We start from the raw sequence: 16951 nt of genomic DNA on the forward strand, positions 1-16951 counted from the left end.
ACGATTTATAAAAGGAAGTTGATCGAGGTGTCGCTGATGACGTGAGGCCTGATTCATAAAGGTAAACTTGCACTTTTGTGTAAGTTTACTTTTGTTTGGTATTCACAAACTAGTACGTTTACGACTGCGGAGACTTTTTATGTGCAGAGTGTGTGCCACAGTGCATAGTCTCCCCTGCCGTAAAATGAATATTAGTATAATTAAATATGTACTTTGTGAGTACCAACAAAAGGTTGTATGACAGAGGCACGCATGACTAAACCATGCACTCTACTCTGGTACCTAAACCACGAATGCATCTGAACAACATATTCCTCTACCACACATGGCTTTACCACGCAATTTCATGGTAAAGGCATGAGTGGTGTAGGGATGTGTGGTAAAGATAACACCCTATGTCACCTGCCCTTAGCCCTAACAACTAACCCTCCCCCAGGTCTAAAATGTACCCCAACCCCACCATGAGTCCTTAAAACTTCTCCGACCACCGAGCCCTAAAAAAGTCTCCGATCCGTCCAAGACCTAAAACTACCACAAATCCCCCTAAGCCCTATCAACTACCCGAGCCCTAAAAAGTACCCCTATCCCAAACTGAGCCATAAAAACTTCCCAGAGCACCTCTGGGCTCTAAAATCTACCCTGACCCCAAAGCCCCAAAAACTACTCCGACCCGCCTGAGCCCTTAATACTACCCCTACCCGCCCCTCGAGCCCTAAAAACCACCCCGATCCCCCTGAGCCCTACAAACTACCCTGACCCCCCTAAGCCATAAAATCTACCCCAACCCTTAACAAGCATTGGCATAGCCAATAGGTCTCGCTTTTGGGACCTTATATGTATTTAGCTATGCAGCACAAACTCCTTGGTGCAACAAAATCACCTGTTGCATGGCTAAACACTTATAAGGTACAAGGTTTAGACATGCAACAGCTGATGTTGTTGCACCAAGGATATTGTGCTGCAAAACTAAATACTTATAAGGTCCTAAAGGCGAGACCTATTGGCTATGCCAATGCTTGTTTAGTAGGGTCGTTCAGTTGTACATAATGTCTTTTTGGTATATGTAGAGCAAGAAAAATGCTTATAACACTTTTTCATTATAACTTTGAACATGCTCCACAGCAGCCATGCTGCTCTTCAACACAGCTTAAAAACATTGGCAAATGCAATAGCTTTCGTAAAACACCTATAAGGTCCCAAAGGCGAGACCTATTGGCTATGCCAATGCTTGTTTAACCGACTGTCATCTTTGTGCATGCCTTGCCCGTTTCGAGTTTCTTTTTAACAAAGCTTCTGAATGTTTTCGCTTTTTTTTTAGTGCACGTTGGGCTTGCCAAAAAAATCTAATTTTTAGCCCAGCGATACTGTTTGCATCTCAGAAAAGGAGCCAGCGGTCATGCCGTCAAATGTAAAGGTGTTAGTCAATGAAAGAACGCTTGTGGTTCAAACCTCGTTTTCCAACCCAATCAACCTGTCATAGTTGAGCTAATGCGCTGTCATTGAGGGTAGAAACAAACTTTTTTTAAAATAACAAGAACATGTGCTTCAGGGGATAGGAGTGCTGAGAGCAATCGCTGCAGGACTTATTGGCCTTATATGGAGCGGTAAATAAGAAAAATACATTTATATTTGAACCAATTCCTGTCTTTTCTAAAGCGAACCAACCCGGTAGCAAATAGCATCTGCGAGACTCTCCAAAATATTGAAGAAGACATTTTTTTTTTTAAAGAGCTGCGAGGGGTGTGGAAGAGCAGGTTGAGGGAACTGGAGGCAGGGAGGAATAGGGAGTGGGCCGGGCGGAGTTACAGGTGAGCTTTAGGCTGAAGGCAGGGGAATAACCATTATCTAAAAAAAAAAAAGCCAGTGTGGGCAGAAAAAAATTGTGGTGCGGGGAAAGAAGGAGCCGTATGGAGTGTGTGTGAGGGAATATTGGAGGGCAGAAGCAGCAGACAAGAAAGAGATCATGTGGGGAAAGGAGGAAGCAGCATAGAGCGCACAAGAGGCAGTGCTTGAGAGGGCAGGAGCATAAGGAGGGAGAGAGCTACCACGGAGGTGGAGCAGGCTCGGGTCACGGAAATAGTGGTGCGGGGAAAGAAGGAGCAGCATGGAGTGTGTCTGAGAGAATATTGGAGGGCAGAAGCAGCAGACAAGAAAGAGGTCATATGGGGAAAGGAGGAAGCAGCATAAAGCGCACAAGGGGCAGTGCTTGAGAGGGCAGCAGCATAAGGAGGGAGAGCGACCACGGAGGCGGAGCAGGCTCGGGTCGCGGACGCGGAAGGTGAAGCAGAATCTTCCAGGGCAGCGCAGGACGAGGTAGAAGCAGAGACAGACATGGGAGCTGGCGGACCGGCACTAAGGAGGCCAGGGAAACAAGTAACAATAGTTTGGTGGGGGTTAAATGCTGTTTGCGAGGAAGCGGAGTGCTGAAAGCAAAAGAAACAAGTTTAAAAAAAAAAACACTGGGGGGGGGGAGGAGAAACACGAGAGACGGCCTGCGGCCGTCAAAGTGAAAGTACGGCCGGCATTGCTGTGGGGAGGGGGGAGGAGAAATGCGGGGGCCTTTGAAGTGAAGCTTCACTTGGGTGTGAGAGGTGTGGGAGGAGTGCGGCTCGGCTGAGCCAGAGCGCACGCTGGGGGAAGCTTGTGGGGCGGAGCTGCTGGGGAACAGATGGCAGATGGCTGGCGATTTGATGCTGTGCACGCGCATTTTAGGTCAATGCGCTTGCGCATTGACCTGAAAGCGCACGGGCACAGCACCAAATCGCCAGCTAGTTAAACCTCTGTTTAAGCCCCTTTATATCGAGCTCCCACTCAATGCGCATGCGCATTGAGATAGGTCGCTCGACCTAAAAACTACACCCCACTCCCCAAATCTGGGCCTCAGCCCCACTTACCTCACTGCGTCCTCTCCTGATCCTTCCTGTTCCTGGGTCCGCTCATCTCAGCATCTAGACCGCGTATTGCTTCCTTTTGAATTGCGTGCTGAGACTTGCAGAATGCGATTTCGCAAATGTCTTAAAACCCACTTGTTTCCTGCTTGACTGCACTAATATTGCCGTTTTTATTATCTGATAGTGTCTGGAAAAGCGCTGGGATGCCCAAGGGTAACTGCGCGCTATATAAAATTTTAATAATAATAATAATAACAATAACATTGCCTTAACCGTGGTTAAGGCAAGTGTAGTTGTGCTTGCGTTGGGACAGCATGTGTGGCTCTGTCCGCGTTATTCAGGACGTTTCCCCCAAAATAATAAAAAATGGAATGCTTACACAAAAGTGTCAATTTACCTTTGTGAATCAGGCCCATGGAGTAATATCATAAATATATGCTCAATTCAAGCTCTCTGCATACAGAATGGGCACAATGGTCAATGTGGTACAACTTCCTAATGGTCATACGTGCAAAGATTGAGAGCCCAGGTTCACGCATTCACTGGAAATACCACCTGAAAGGATGATGGCATGTCACCCTACTTGTGCAGGTATTCCCAGCTGAAAAACCAAGACAATGTACAGTCAGTCATGCTGGTGGTTGCACACTCTTTAGAAACTCTTGTTTTTTAAATTGAATTAAGGGTGGTGATCTCACTCCTTTCCATTACAAAAAGCTGGTTCGCCAAGTCTTAGGTCTGCCTGATGCAGAAGCTATTAAATAATGGTGCCAAACTCATGATTATGTAACAAAGTAAATTTAGTAGATGATATCAACCTTTGGATTGTAGTTCAGTCAGTCTGTTCTTCCCTAACAGGGGCGGCTCCTCCGCTAAGGCGGTGGGGAGCGTTGATTCACTAAGCTTAAAAAGAAAAAGAAAATTTAAATAACCCAACATTATTAACGTTACGTTATTATCATTTTCTTCTTCTGTAAGGAGCGAGGTGGGCTGGGCTTGTCTCACCCGGGGAGAGGGAGAAGGAATGGTTGCTGATGCACTTTAAGTGCGCATGACGGCCTGGCCGGCAGTATTGGTGTTTTCCACTGGCTTTATTGTACAGCCTGGGTGGGGAACATGCCCAGGCTCCCAGTCATCATCAGAGCGCCGAGCCACAGCGCTCAGACCTATCATGAATCTAATGTAAGGCAACATCGTGATTGGCTAAGGGAGTTTGGGAGCCTGGGTGCTTCCTGTTCCTGTTTCCACGTCGTAGGAGAGGCGGCGGCTGGCGACCGGCCATGACAATTTAAGTTGTTTGTTTTTTCTGAACCCCCCCTCCACACCCCCGCCTCTGTTCCCATCCAGCTGTCACTGTTCCCTAATGAAACAAATTGTGACTACTGTAGAAAATGAGGTACTCTGTTTATGGGTGTAGGCCCCACTCATTTTAGGATATACTTTAGATATATGCATTTTTCACCCATGGATTCCATTTCACCTCTGATTGGGTTTCCTTTAATTTTCTTGTATCATCCATCAACTAGCGTTTGCAAAGATCAGGAGTCTGAGGAGTAAAATTTAAAAGCACGGTGACACAAACGTTTTCAAAAAATTATATAAATGTTGTCATGAAACTGCAGTATCGGTGCAAAACATTGATGCTGCCCATCCTAACCCTAACCCTCCTTTGGCCAATGGCAGGTGGTGTTGCTTGAACCCTCACCTTATCCAAAGGGAGGGTGATCATAAACATTGATGGATATATGCATTGTTTGGGCATGGGCACAAGACAGTGATATTTTTGCCTTACATATCAAAAGAGCTGCACAGAGTAGATCAAACCAAGAGGAGGTACAGAATAACAGAAAAGCTTCTATACCATAAAAATATGGACATGCTTACTTCAGTGGTATTGGAGTTATACATGGAGAAACTTCGCTAAGGGAAAACCTATATTATCTGCAACAGTGGCAAGCTTTAGGACCCCCTATAAAACTTTTAATCCATTCAAGTGCTCTGCCCCAAATCTGTCATGATCAGAGACTGCATACTGATTGTTGTTACTGGCTTTATATTCTCCACATATGTTATTTGTGAGCATGATACAAGAGTGTCAATATTGCCAGAGTGTTGAAAAAAGATCAACAAGAGGAAACAGGAAGGTCCTTTCCAGTCCATAGTACTACGACATAACGAGGCTAGGAATATCGTGATACTCTAACATCCAGTGTTGGCTGACAACATTAAAATATGGTGAGGCGCGAGTCCCAAAAAACTCATGATATATGTTGCATGGAGCCACATCCGGTCTCTCTCTCCTCAGCGGTGACTCCAGCAGGCAGCAGGAAAGGGAAGGAATTCCTCCCTTGTGCAACATGGTTCCAACCACTCTGCAGCTCCAGGATGGGTTGGAGTAGGCTAACGCAGTGCTCATTTTGAGGCTGGGGGCCTGTGGCTGCAAACCCTCGGCTGTTTCTCAGTCCTAGGATTGTGCATGCTGAAGTGTGCCTATTAGATTGGCCGGCTGAGGCAACCGGCCAATCTGACATGCGCACTGGCAGGGGCTGCAGTAATAGTGCAATTGCACGAAACAGCCTGCCCTCTACCCTCACGCTGTAACAGAGCGAGCCTGCGACCAAAATAAAATTGCATTTATTACCATTTTATTAATGTGTGTGTCTGCTGCGCTCACAGCAAGCGGGCCGATGTTCCTCCGCCATAACGGTGAGCCACCGTCCGCTGCTAATATCATGGACAGAAAATCGAGGGCCAAACTATCGAAAGTTTAGCGCATATATAGAGGAAGTGTAGATTTACTGTTCTAGACTCTACATCCATGCACCTTGAAGGTGAAGGGGAGTGGTGTGTGTTTGCATGCGTGCGTGTGTGTGTATGTGTGCACGCACACGTGTTTGTGTGTGTATGTGTGCGTGCGTGCATGCGTGCGTGTGTGTGTGTGTATTGGCAAGGCAAATGTATGTGGAGTTAGGTATAAGAAATGTATACTTACTTTCGATATTTTGACCTTCACTATTCTCACAGTAATATTTGGTGGCATCAAGATTCCAACCCTGAAATTCCAGGGGTACACCTTCCAGGCCTTCCCAACTTGAGCAATTGTCTTTCTTTCGCCTTACACTCAGAGCCTGATAATCATCTTTAATGTAGCAAACGCCTAAGGAACATTTTATTCTTTATTCGAGTTGGCCTTTTAAAAGTCTTTCATTTGCCGCATGTTGCCTAGAAAGACCAAGGAGGAAGCGTGCTGCATAGAGACTTCATTGAAGCATGAGAACTCTCTGAGGTGAGTAGTGAATCAGATATTTCAAGGGTTAAACATTCCCCCAATTAGTAGGTTCACTCATACTGAAAGCGATACAGTGCCACAAATGGCTCCTGGTCTGTACCTGTCTTTACTGGAGGGCCTGTACTTTCAAATAACAGGGAAAGCAGGCAGAATGAAAGGCCTGGTCCACCCACCACCACGAACCTCTGACTGTAACAACATGTCTGCATGAAATTTGGTCCAGACCCCTCCTCCTCTCCATAAGGCTGTGATTACAACCACAAGTCTGCAGGGGAGAAAATCTTTGAAAAGTGTTTCCGCAGAGCGCCATCAAGACTGTGCCCCCCCCCCTGCGACCAAAAGACTGTATGGATGAGGCTGGATAATTGCTTCCTTGCCCCTCAGGACCAACCCCCTGATTGAAACCAAAAGTCTGCATACGATAATACTTGCATTATTGACTCCTCACATCATCCCATACGTATGTCCCCACTCGACACTCTCCTGCGTGTAAGCCTTGAACAGCACTGTCCTACAGCATCATCAACCACATGCCTCCCGATTGGAACTTGGTGTCAGCTTAGAAAAACTCCCGGGTTTAATTCATCACCAAAAGAATCTGTTCTGGACTTAGTGCTTATTTTGAGCCAGTGGTTTCCGGTGTTAGGCACCGTCACTTAATTGTCAACACCAGTACTTATGACAGTCGGCCACATGGTGGCATTGTGTGTCTGATTTTGAGATTGGCACAACAGCAGTTGTTTATTAATTCACTGTGCATTAAAAATGACTTATACCTGCTGCCCAAGCCGTTCTTACAGGTTTGGGGACCTGGAAAAGTCTGCATTGTCACAATTGTAGGTGTGTGATGGCAGTAGTTGTATTAGTACTGTCATTGGCAGCACTAGCAGAGGCAATGGGTGGTGTAACCTGCAGTGGCCCCCTGACAAGCGCCCCGGCACTTATTTTTTTTACAAATCAAGTACTAGTTCTAGTCCTGGAAGCACAGAGCTGCAGAGTAAAACTCCCATATTTGTACTTCTCACATATCATCAGGCAAATGCCTTCATTGGAACCACAAGTAGGCCCTGGTGAAATGTATTTTACACCAGAGTAATCTTGGGTAATTTACCAGAGTGTGCCTTATGCTTGTCACACAACATTCCCCAAATTACGCCGTTGCACATGTGGGGTGATTTTTAGCACAGTAACATCGGAACAAGGCAAACTACCAGAATGCAAGAAGTTGATTTTCACAGGACTTGTGTTTTTGCACTATTCTATTTTGCATGAAATGAATCCTGACATCCAAAATAGTGGGACAAATACTGGTGTTACATTTTGCGAATTTTTCAGATTTTTTGTGGAAATTTTAAGTAATTACGAAAAAACTAATCACGTGGGTTGTGCTCACTCTTAACCACGAGCTGGCAGATTGTAGCACCCGAGTCACTGTAATGCGTCTTCTTGAGAAGTACCTTGGCCACACAGCACCAGTCTCCTGCTCTGCTAACTTTATTTGAAAACTGGATTTGGCGCGTTAACTTTGAACTCTGAGACACAACTCGTTTAGTCTGATCCTAGAATAACTGTATAAAATAAATATATAACAAATATATCTATATGTTAAACGTAACCTCGTGAAATGCCGCTGAAAATCAGTATAGTTAAAAAATGGTGAAAGATTTAGTGAGCCCATCAAAATCATATATGGTGACATAAACAGAAATTCAATTACAGTAACCTTCCCGCTCTCCGTACTTCCTCTAGAGTAAATTCGCTATGATTGATTGGACTTTTGGATACTTCTGTCCTTAAAAGTACAAACCCCTTAACCTTCTGCAGTTCCACCCTATGGCGATTGTAAAGGTACAAAATGCAGCAGTGTGGATGGTACACCCTCAACCATTAGTTCAACTAATTCAAATTACCGGGAGGTGCTCGGATGCTCCCTTGATGTGTCCTGATTGGAACCACAGATCTGCAGAGCACGCAGATCGAGGCTTTCTCATCTCACGTCCGGTGTGGGCCACCAGTGAAACCACATGTCTGGGTAATTTGAAGGCAGGAGTCTTGCCTTCCCGCGGCATCTTCCGGCACATACATGAATGGAACCACAAGCCTGCATCAGCGAAGGCAAGGGTCACTGCCTGCTTTATCCACAACCACTAACTCACCATTGCTTACGGTCATTGTTTAAGTAATTCTGTTTGATTGCTCCTATTCCCAAGGCTGCTCACAAAAAACGTATGCACTTAGTAAAAAGAAAGCACACACGTGTTATATTTACAATGAAAGTTGATATACATTAGCATAATATTGGTAAATCTTGCATTTGAAGCGTCGGAATTTGTAACTTTCCTTCTACCACATCAGTTTTCCTACAGATTCCACTCCTGTAGCGCACATCTTCTAATTGGCCCACTTTACCTACTTCTCACCCGCCTTTAAATCAGGTCTACTCAACATGTTAGGTGTTCCCAATACTCTTGCACAAGCATTTAGGGGTATGTATGAAAATCCAAGTTTGCGATTCTCAAATAGCGATTTTTTGAGAATCGCTATTTGAGAATTGCAAATAGGGATGTATGTAAAAAATCGCTATTTTTTTGTGATTTCTTAGTTTTCCTTAATTGCGATTAGCAAATTGTGAAATCGCAATTAAGGAATACTTTCCCATTCATTTCTGTGGGCCAGGAGGCCCATAGGAATGAATGTCAAGTCATTCTCAATTTGCGATTCGCAATTCGAGAATCGCAAATTGAGAATAATTTCAAGGGTGCCAGGGTGTCATAAGGACACCCTGATGCACCCCTGAAATGAACATGTGTGCGCATATATGGCACCTTCACAAATGCCAAAAAGTGCATTTCTGAAAGAAATCGCAAATTACCACCAACTTGAACTTGGTGGTAATTTGCGATTTCTTAAGGAGAAATCGCAAAAATTGAAAGCTTGATGCATAGCATTTAAGGAATCGCAATTTGTGATTCCTTCAATGCTTACGCAAAATTAAGGAATCGCAAAATTTGCGATTCCTTATTTTTGCAATGCGATTTCCCTACTACATACCGTTTTGCGAATTTTTTGTCGCAAACGCTGCTTTTTTGCGAATCACAGCGTTTGCGACTAAAATTTTCATTGATACATCTGACCCCTGGTTGTGTAAATGTCACTCAAGTCTACATCTTTATGGGCATTCTCATACGTTACTACTGAAAGGCTCTGTGGGACTCCTTTCTTCACGTTACCCTAATTACACCTCTGGTACAATCACCCCGTACGATGGTGGTGGAGCACCATTGGTTGCTGCATGTGGAGGAGGTAGGGACTTTCCTGGTTGCTTTCTTTCCCACCCCTCAATTTCCTCTGGGCAGGCTTTTTGAGGGGAAAGGAGAGATGGAGTGAGGAAGAAGGGTCTTGGAGGCGATCACATTGACCTTGACCACAAATGTATTCATCATTATGTATTAGGGCGAGCAGTGGGTTTATAAACCCTGGACTACTGAGAGCCTCCTTGCTTGTACCTTCTTTCTGCCTCCTTCATGGCTCGTCTGTTGACTGTGCAGCACCAGATTCCAACAACCACTTCCCCGAACCCCTTTACATACTTAACCCCTTCCCTGTGGTGCTAATTACGCCGCCGTGCAGGGATTTAATAAGGGGGCGTAACCCCTTGCGTCCTCAGGAAGGTCCCTGGCTGTCCTACGTCACGGTAGGCGTGTGCGGAGGACGGCCGGGGGCCGTCCGAACTCCGCCCACTAATTAATTCTTCCACACAGGTGGGGAATTTGTGTTGCGCTGTGGAATCGGCGGCGTTCGGACGGCCCCCGGCCATCCTGAGCACACACCCACTTTGACGTAGGACGGCCGGGGCCATCCTGAGCACACAAGGGGTTAATGCTAGTGACATCCAGTGGGAATAGTCAGAGCATTACCTCTATCAACCTAGATACTTCTTCATTATGTACAGCTATTGTCTGCATGGATGGGAGTAGGGACATGAGGGCATATTTACAAGGGGATTGCACCACTGGAACATCACTTTTACAGAAATTCCGGTGGCGCAATGCCCTGCTCCATATTTACAAAGCGGCATTAAGCAACTTTGTGTGGCTTAATGCCGCTTTATATTGTCCCCTTTCACTCAGATATCTGCGTGAAAGCGGCATACAGTGGGTGTTTTGTTTGCTTTCCACCACAACACACATTGCTTTTTGACTCTGCCCCAGATTTACAAGGATGTGTAAATCTAAGACAGCACCAGAAACTAACACCATTCAAAAGCAGGTGTTAGACTGGCACAACGAGGAGAAATACTTTTATTTCTGCCCGTTTTTGCTCATTCTGTGTGCGGCAGCACAGATACAAAGAGCAACTCGCCTTTAAAGACTGTTTATGTGCAGGAAAGTGCACCTTCCTGCACATAAACAATCATTCCCTACTACACAGACACCCTTACACCACAGTGCAAGGGTGTCTGTGTTGCAGGAAATCCCCCCTGCTATGCAGGCACCCGTGCACTATAGCGCAAGAGTGTCTGTGTTGGCTTTAGGCAGCTATTTTTAGCTCCATACGCTTGTAAGTACGACGCATCCCGGCAATATTGAAATGACGCAGCGCTGTGCTGCAAAATTGTTCGCAGAGCCATTTCTTAGTAAATATCCCCCATGGTCTTTTGACGCACCAGATGGGGAAGGGCTGACCTGCTGCTGGTCATAAACCTCTAACTGAGGCTGGGACAGGTCTGGGGATGGACTGGCCTGCTGGTGGTTCATATCCTCTAGCTGAGGCTGAACACAAGTCTTGGGAAGGACTGACCTGCTGGTGGTCCAGATACAACTGCAAAGCCTGGGCATGGTTCTTGGGAAGGACTGACTAGATACTCTAGTTGATGCTGAGCACAGGTCTCGGGAAGGACTAACCTGCTGTTGATCCTGATTGCCTCGCTGAGGTTGAGCACATGTCTAGGGAAGGACAGACCTGCTAGTGGTCCAGATACTCTCGCTGAGGCTGAGCATGGGTCTGGGTAAGGACTGACCTGCTTGTGGTCCAGATCGCCTAGCTGAGGCAGGACACCGGTCTAGTTAGAGGGAGCTGATCTAATTGTAGTCCAGACCCTCCAAGCTCAACCTCGAATTACACTCAAGATTTTGTTCTTTATGGAGTATGGACATTAAAGGCAAGAGGGAACCCTGTAGTGGTTCCTGGTATCTTGGTAAAATTGTTCTCATTCTGCATTTTATATCATGATGATGTGCTGTGGAAAATGTCAACATTTACAGTTTCAAGGTGATCCGTGGCGCTTCGTACATGCCTGGGAGGCCATGTAAATTTGCAAATGATGCATCTTTTTATGCTATTCTGCTGTATATGAATACATGTATGTTTTATTTTGACAGGTGCTTCGCCTTGCTCCTTAAGTATATCTAAGCTACATCCGGAAAGAATACCAAATAGCATTTCACTGTATTTTCTGATTGTCTCTCGTCCTTGTCCTGGGTAAATAATGAACCATCCTATTGCGGCAGGGGGGTGTAGGGACGATTTGCAGGAGTATGGGGCTATCCCACTTCATGTGATGTCATCCATGCCCTTGCTTATTTTTTAAACATTTGTAGCGTTGTGTATCACGTGTAAATTGCAGATGCCTAAATTATGAATATTTGAGGAGTTCGGCTGACTGGCACTGCGGAAAACTTGCTAAATATGCCTATATATTTCTGATTTGATTGACAGGTGATCAAAGGGTTTCTATGTGAGTCGTTCGTTTGTAAAACATCCTCTTTCTACATCTGTCAGTGACTTCTAACTTTCAGGAAGTTGCTGAAACCGCATCATTCATAATCAAAGCCTATGCAGTGATCAATCTGCAATAAAAACCGTATCTATGAATTAAATCTGCTTTTCTTATCATCTACTATTTATACCACACAGGCATTTTAGCGATCACAGAGGGACTTACCAAATCATGATGACTTGCTAAAAGTTGTTAAATAACAACATTATAAATAAATCCGCAGGTTTTATGCAATTCTGCTGGAGTGGTGTTTTCTGCATAATTGTGGATTAACTGTACTTGCCACAGAACCCATCTTTTGCATCGCTTGCAGATTTTAACAAAAAAAAAAGTTTCTAGCTCCAACAAATCAAACGTTACTCGAAAAATGCATTTGTGGAGCTGCACATTGGCAGACCCCTTGAAAGGTTACAGGTCAGGGGTCACCTTTAAATTGCAGACTGCTGCAGTCAGGTGTTAAATTGAGACTAATGAGGCAAATCGTTAGCCTAAGCAATATTGATGTGGTTTAAAATGACAAAATAGTGAAATAATACAGCCAAAAAATGTATTGCACTTTTGCTGCATAATCTTCATTTTTTTCAGCATAATTTATTCAACTCCTTCTGCATTCTTTGATCCTCTGTTGCTGCATAATTATAGAGGCCCCGTTTATATTATATGGGTCCAGATTTCTAGGGACATATGTGTGGCCAAGTACATTTTCTAACAGCATTTACTACTGTCAGCAAGTTAACAAAGGTATACGCATTTGGCAGCTAAGGGGTTTCTGCATCAACTGAGGAACTAAAGGCCATGGGCCAGATGCATCAAGCATCCATTTTGCGATTCCTTATTAGCGAAAAATAAGGAATCGCTAATAAGGAATAGCAAAATGGAGTGCATCAAGAAATCACTACAAAAATAGCGATTTCTTAGAATTCCTTAATTGCGACTCGCAAATTGCGAGTCGCAATTAAGGAATACCTCCCCATTCATTCCTATGGGCCTAGAGGCCCATAGGAATGAATGGGAAGACATTCTCATTTGCGAATCGCAATTAGCGATTCGCAAATTGAGATTGCGATTTCAAGGGTGCAGGGGTGTCCAAAGGACACCCTGTTGCACCCCTGAATTTGATCTGTGCACATATGTTGTGCACACACATGCCCTAAGGGCATGTGTGTGCACAACATGAAACTTTGAAAAATGCACTTTAGTGCATTTTTCAAAGTTTTTGCAAATTACCATGAAGTTGTACTTTGTGGTAATTTGCGTGCCCTATTAGCGAATTCGCTATTTTTGAAACTTTCATGCATTGCATTTAAGGAATCTCAATTTGAGATTCCTTAAATGCAAACAATCGCAATTTAGCGAATTCTCTATTTGCGATTTTTGCATTTGGGATGATGCATCCCAAATGCAAAAATACCGGTCGCAAAGGGGCAGATTCTGAGAATCTGCCCCTTTGCGACCGGTTTGTAGCTTGATGCATCTGGCTGCATATGTATCATCAACCTGATTTGCGATTCTCAAATAGCAATTTTTTAGAAATCGCTATTTGAGAATCGCAAATAGGGATGTATGTACAAAATCGCAATTTTTTTGCGATTTCTTAGTATTCCTTAATCGCAATTAAGGAATACTTTCCCATTCATTTCTATGGGCCAGAAGGCCCATAGGAAAGGGTGGGAAGTTATTCTCAATTTGCGATCCACAATTTGAGAATCACAAATTGAGAATAATTTCAAGGGTGCAGGGGTGTCCAAAGGACACCCTGTTGCACCCCTGAAATCAGCATGGGGGCATATGTGGTGCACATACATGCCCTAAGGGCATGTATGTGCCTCACATTACCCTTTGAAAATGCAAAAAAAGTGCATTTTTCAAGGAATTCGCTAATTTGGTGGTAATTTGCGATCCCTTAAGGCCAATTTGCATTTTTTTATGCTTCATGCATTGCATTTAAGGAATCGCTAAATTTGCGATTCCTTAAATGCAATCGCAAAATAAGGAATCGCAAATGTTGTGATTCCTTATTTTGCACGCAGATTTCTTTGATACATACCAATTTGCAGTAATGTGTTCGCAAACGCCGAAATTCTGCGAATTTCGTCGTTTGCGAGCGCATTAGCGCTTGATACATATGGCCCTATGTTGGTTCAGCCCTCCAGTCTCACCCACCAAAAACCTACAAGGCATTGAATCTGATGTACAGACCCTGCTCACCACCGCAAAACTGAATCCGAGTCTGGTCTGTGATGGAAACATCTGAACTGCCAAACAGCGGTCTGCCAAAATGCGCTGGGATGCCATATTGATTTATTTATTGTGAAAGTTTTATATAGCACGACCATGACCCTTACAGATATCAGAGCGCGTCACAATTGTTCGGTGAGTAGAGACAAATAGAATCAATAATATCATAGTTGAGAAAAATACAGGATATGGCAACACCCAAATAAGGAAAGTGGTGATTATTAATACAGACCTTTTCGGTACCATATCTTTGTTTGGTTTGGTTTACTTGTCGAAAGCTTTCATGGGAGCCTAGATGCAATCATGTTTGTAGCATGAAGAGACATTGTCAATGATGCACCACATAAAAAGTGTAGAATGGCATGGCAGCGTGCAGATTAAAAGGAACAATTCCATGCATTACAGTGCAAGGCAGAATTAAAGATAAAACTATAGGCTCCTCAAACATCCAGACTACCCATTCTCGTGAGCTCTCCCAGGTGCATAGGGGGTGGTTTCTTTCAGGTGTCCCTGCGTTTTTCTCTAAATAGATGTTTACACTTTCTGAAAAAAATACCGTAGATCAATGCAAGTCAATTGAGATTGTAGGCTTTTATAATGTTTCAGTGAGATATACCTTTTGGGATTTCTCAGATATTAGCAAGGAAATGTCATGTCTGCCCCTTAGATAAAGAAGGGGAAATAAACAAGGTTCCCCGCCAGTCACTCACAAGCGGGATCAAACACACCCCAGACAGACTCAGAGCAAGCACAGCTTTCCAGCCAGGCACTCCTCCAAGGCATAGTGCTACCTGTGCAAGACTGCGCGTCCGGGTTCCGCAGGGGTGTATGAGACATGGGTGTGTAACTCAGACCCCAGCAGCCACTGCGGTGCAGGGCACCCCCCCCCCCCCCCTCAAACACCCAGGGCAATCCACACCTGGGGGGCGGGGGGGGCATTGCGCCCAAGGCCAATATATCTGTGAGCTACGGGAGACTCCACCCCCCTCATCACACGCTGCAAGGGTGTCGGAGGCATCTTTCTACGTCATGCCGCTGAAGTGCTCCATAGATGCAACTACAATACAATACAATAGAGATAACTCTAATCACTAGAATATGCAGTAGACCTTTGTACTATCTACCATTTCTATGTGACTCTTAGAGTATATCCATGTGTATCTCCTCCTTGTGTGACTTTACATCTTGTACATTTGCAATTTGTTTCTGTTTGTATCTTTTATGTAACGCATGTAATCCTAAATCCTTATGTTTTTCAACTGGTTCTTATGTAAAGCGCTCTGACACCTTCGGGTAAAGTTCGCGCTATATAAAATCGCATAAATAAATAAATAAATAGTGCGCCGTGAATATGCCGTTGCGCATCGAACAGCCTCGAACCTGCTTCCAAACCGTGACATGAACACAAGGCCGACAGCCGAGCTGCATCCCTCACCTTGCAAGAGCAACAGCGGCCACAGGAGCACTGCCACCGCTCTCTCCATGACTTCGGTCTGTCCTGTTCTCACTTCTTTGGAAAACAAGTTGAGCGTGGCTGATTTCAGGCCAGCGCGGCCCGGCAGGGTGTAGATGCAGAAGAGAAAGCCCTCAGCCGTGTGCGCGCGGATTCCGCCTCCCGTGTGCCCTGCTCTCCTGGCCGGCCCGTCCCCTGGACCTGCTGCTGTGTTGCCGAGCTCCCCTCTCTGCCTCCTGTGAGCCCGGCTGTCAAGCCCTCCGGCAGCACTGAGCTCCGAAAAACACTCCCACCCCCGCCTGCCTCCTCCCTCGCCTCCCCTCTCTTTACAGGCAACCAGAGTCCCAGCACTTTTCTACTTAATCCAGCTGTTGCTGGCCCTGCTGTCACTCATCCAACTGTGCATTCTTTCTCTCTGGCCTTTTATCTTTTTTTGATCATTTCCTCCTCAAATGGTTCTGTTTAGGCGCCTCTGAAGATGTGGGACTGCGTGTCCCTGCAGTGTATTTGTCTCGAGCTGTAAAGTCGTCGTCATCTCTTGGGACATGTACCAAAACACACACACTGGGTACGGGGAGGGGTTTATAATCTGTTTTCTGGTCCTGCTGGGGTTTGTTTTGTAACTCACGAGAGGGCGGAGGGGCTGCTTTGGGCTCTTCTCCGCAGGGTTTACTTAGCTGGCCAAACATTCATCCGCCTTCTGGGAAGACAGTGAAGAACTGAAACAAGGACACACATCACTTGCACAGCTTCAAATGGCCCGGTGCTGACACAGCAGCGACCACTGCGTCTCCTGGCTTGTACCAGGGAGGATGCATGTGTGTACTGTCACAGTCTGGGTGTGCTACATCCGTGCAGAAAGAGGGAAGTCTACTGGAATTATCCGTGTGTGATAATGCATCATAATGCAGTGGTGATGGCCTACCCTTACAAGCTGCAGACTCTACTTCTTGGGTGAGGGCGTAATTCACAACAAAGAAGATACTATAGCCACCTTTGCGGCACAGTGCACCATGTACAAATTAGCAATATATGCAGCAAACGAGAGTACGGTAGAGCCTCCTGATAATCTCCTGCACCCTCCCATGCTATTGAAGGTAAGAGATCAGCCTTTTCAGTGAAATGTCACTCATCAAAACAGTCCATCGACCCCTGTGTAAGTCTGCAACTGCAAACAGTCTGTACACTACTATCCCACAGGAAGGCCAGTGCCAAGGTGCTGTACTTCAACATGGACAGCTAATCCACCCTACCATTTAACATCACTCTTCCGACTGTTAGTCCCACAAACAAACCTACCG

General features: G+C 45.2%; 1 protein-coding gene across 1 annotated transcript in view; it reads right to left on the minus strand.

Annotated features, from left to right (window-relative positions):
* The window catches only part of MXRA8 (matrix remodeling associated 8), a 151185-nt gene extending 135323 nt beyond the window's left edge, over positions 1 to 15862 (minus strand). Inside the window, exon 1 of the mRNA XM_078642394.1 lies at positions 15633 to 15862. Within this exon, the coding sequence (XP_078498520.1) occupies positions 15633 to 15681 (49 nt within the window). The 5' untranslated portion in view covers positions 15682 to 15862. The remainder of the gene's footprint in view (positions 1 to 15632) is intronic.
* Positions 15863 to 16951: the final 1089 nt, after the last annotated feature.

This window comes from Lissotriton helveticus, chromosome 5_1, assembly GCF_964261635.1.
Source record: "Lissotriton helveticus chromosome 5_1, aLisHel1.1, whole genome shotgun sequence".
NCBI lineage: Eukaryota > Metazoa > Chordata > Amphibia > Caudata > Salamandridae > Lissotriton > Lissotriton helveticus.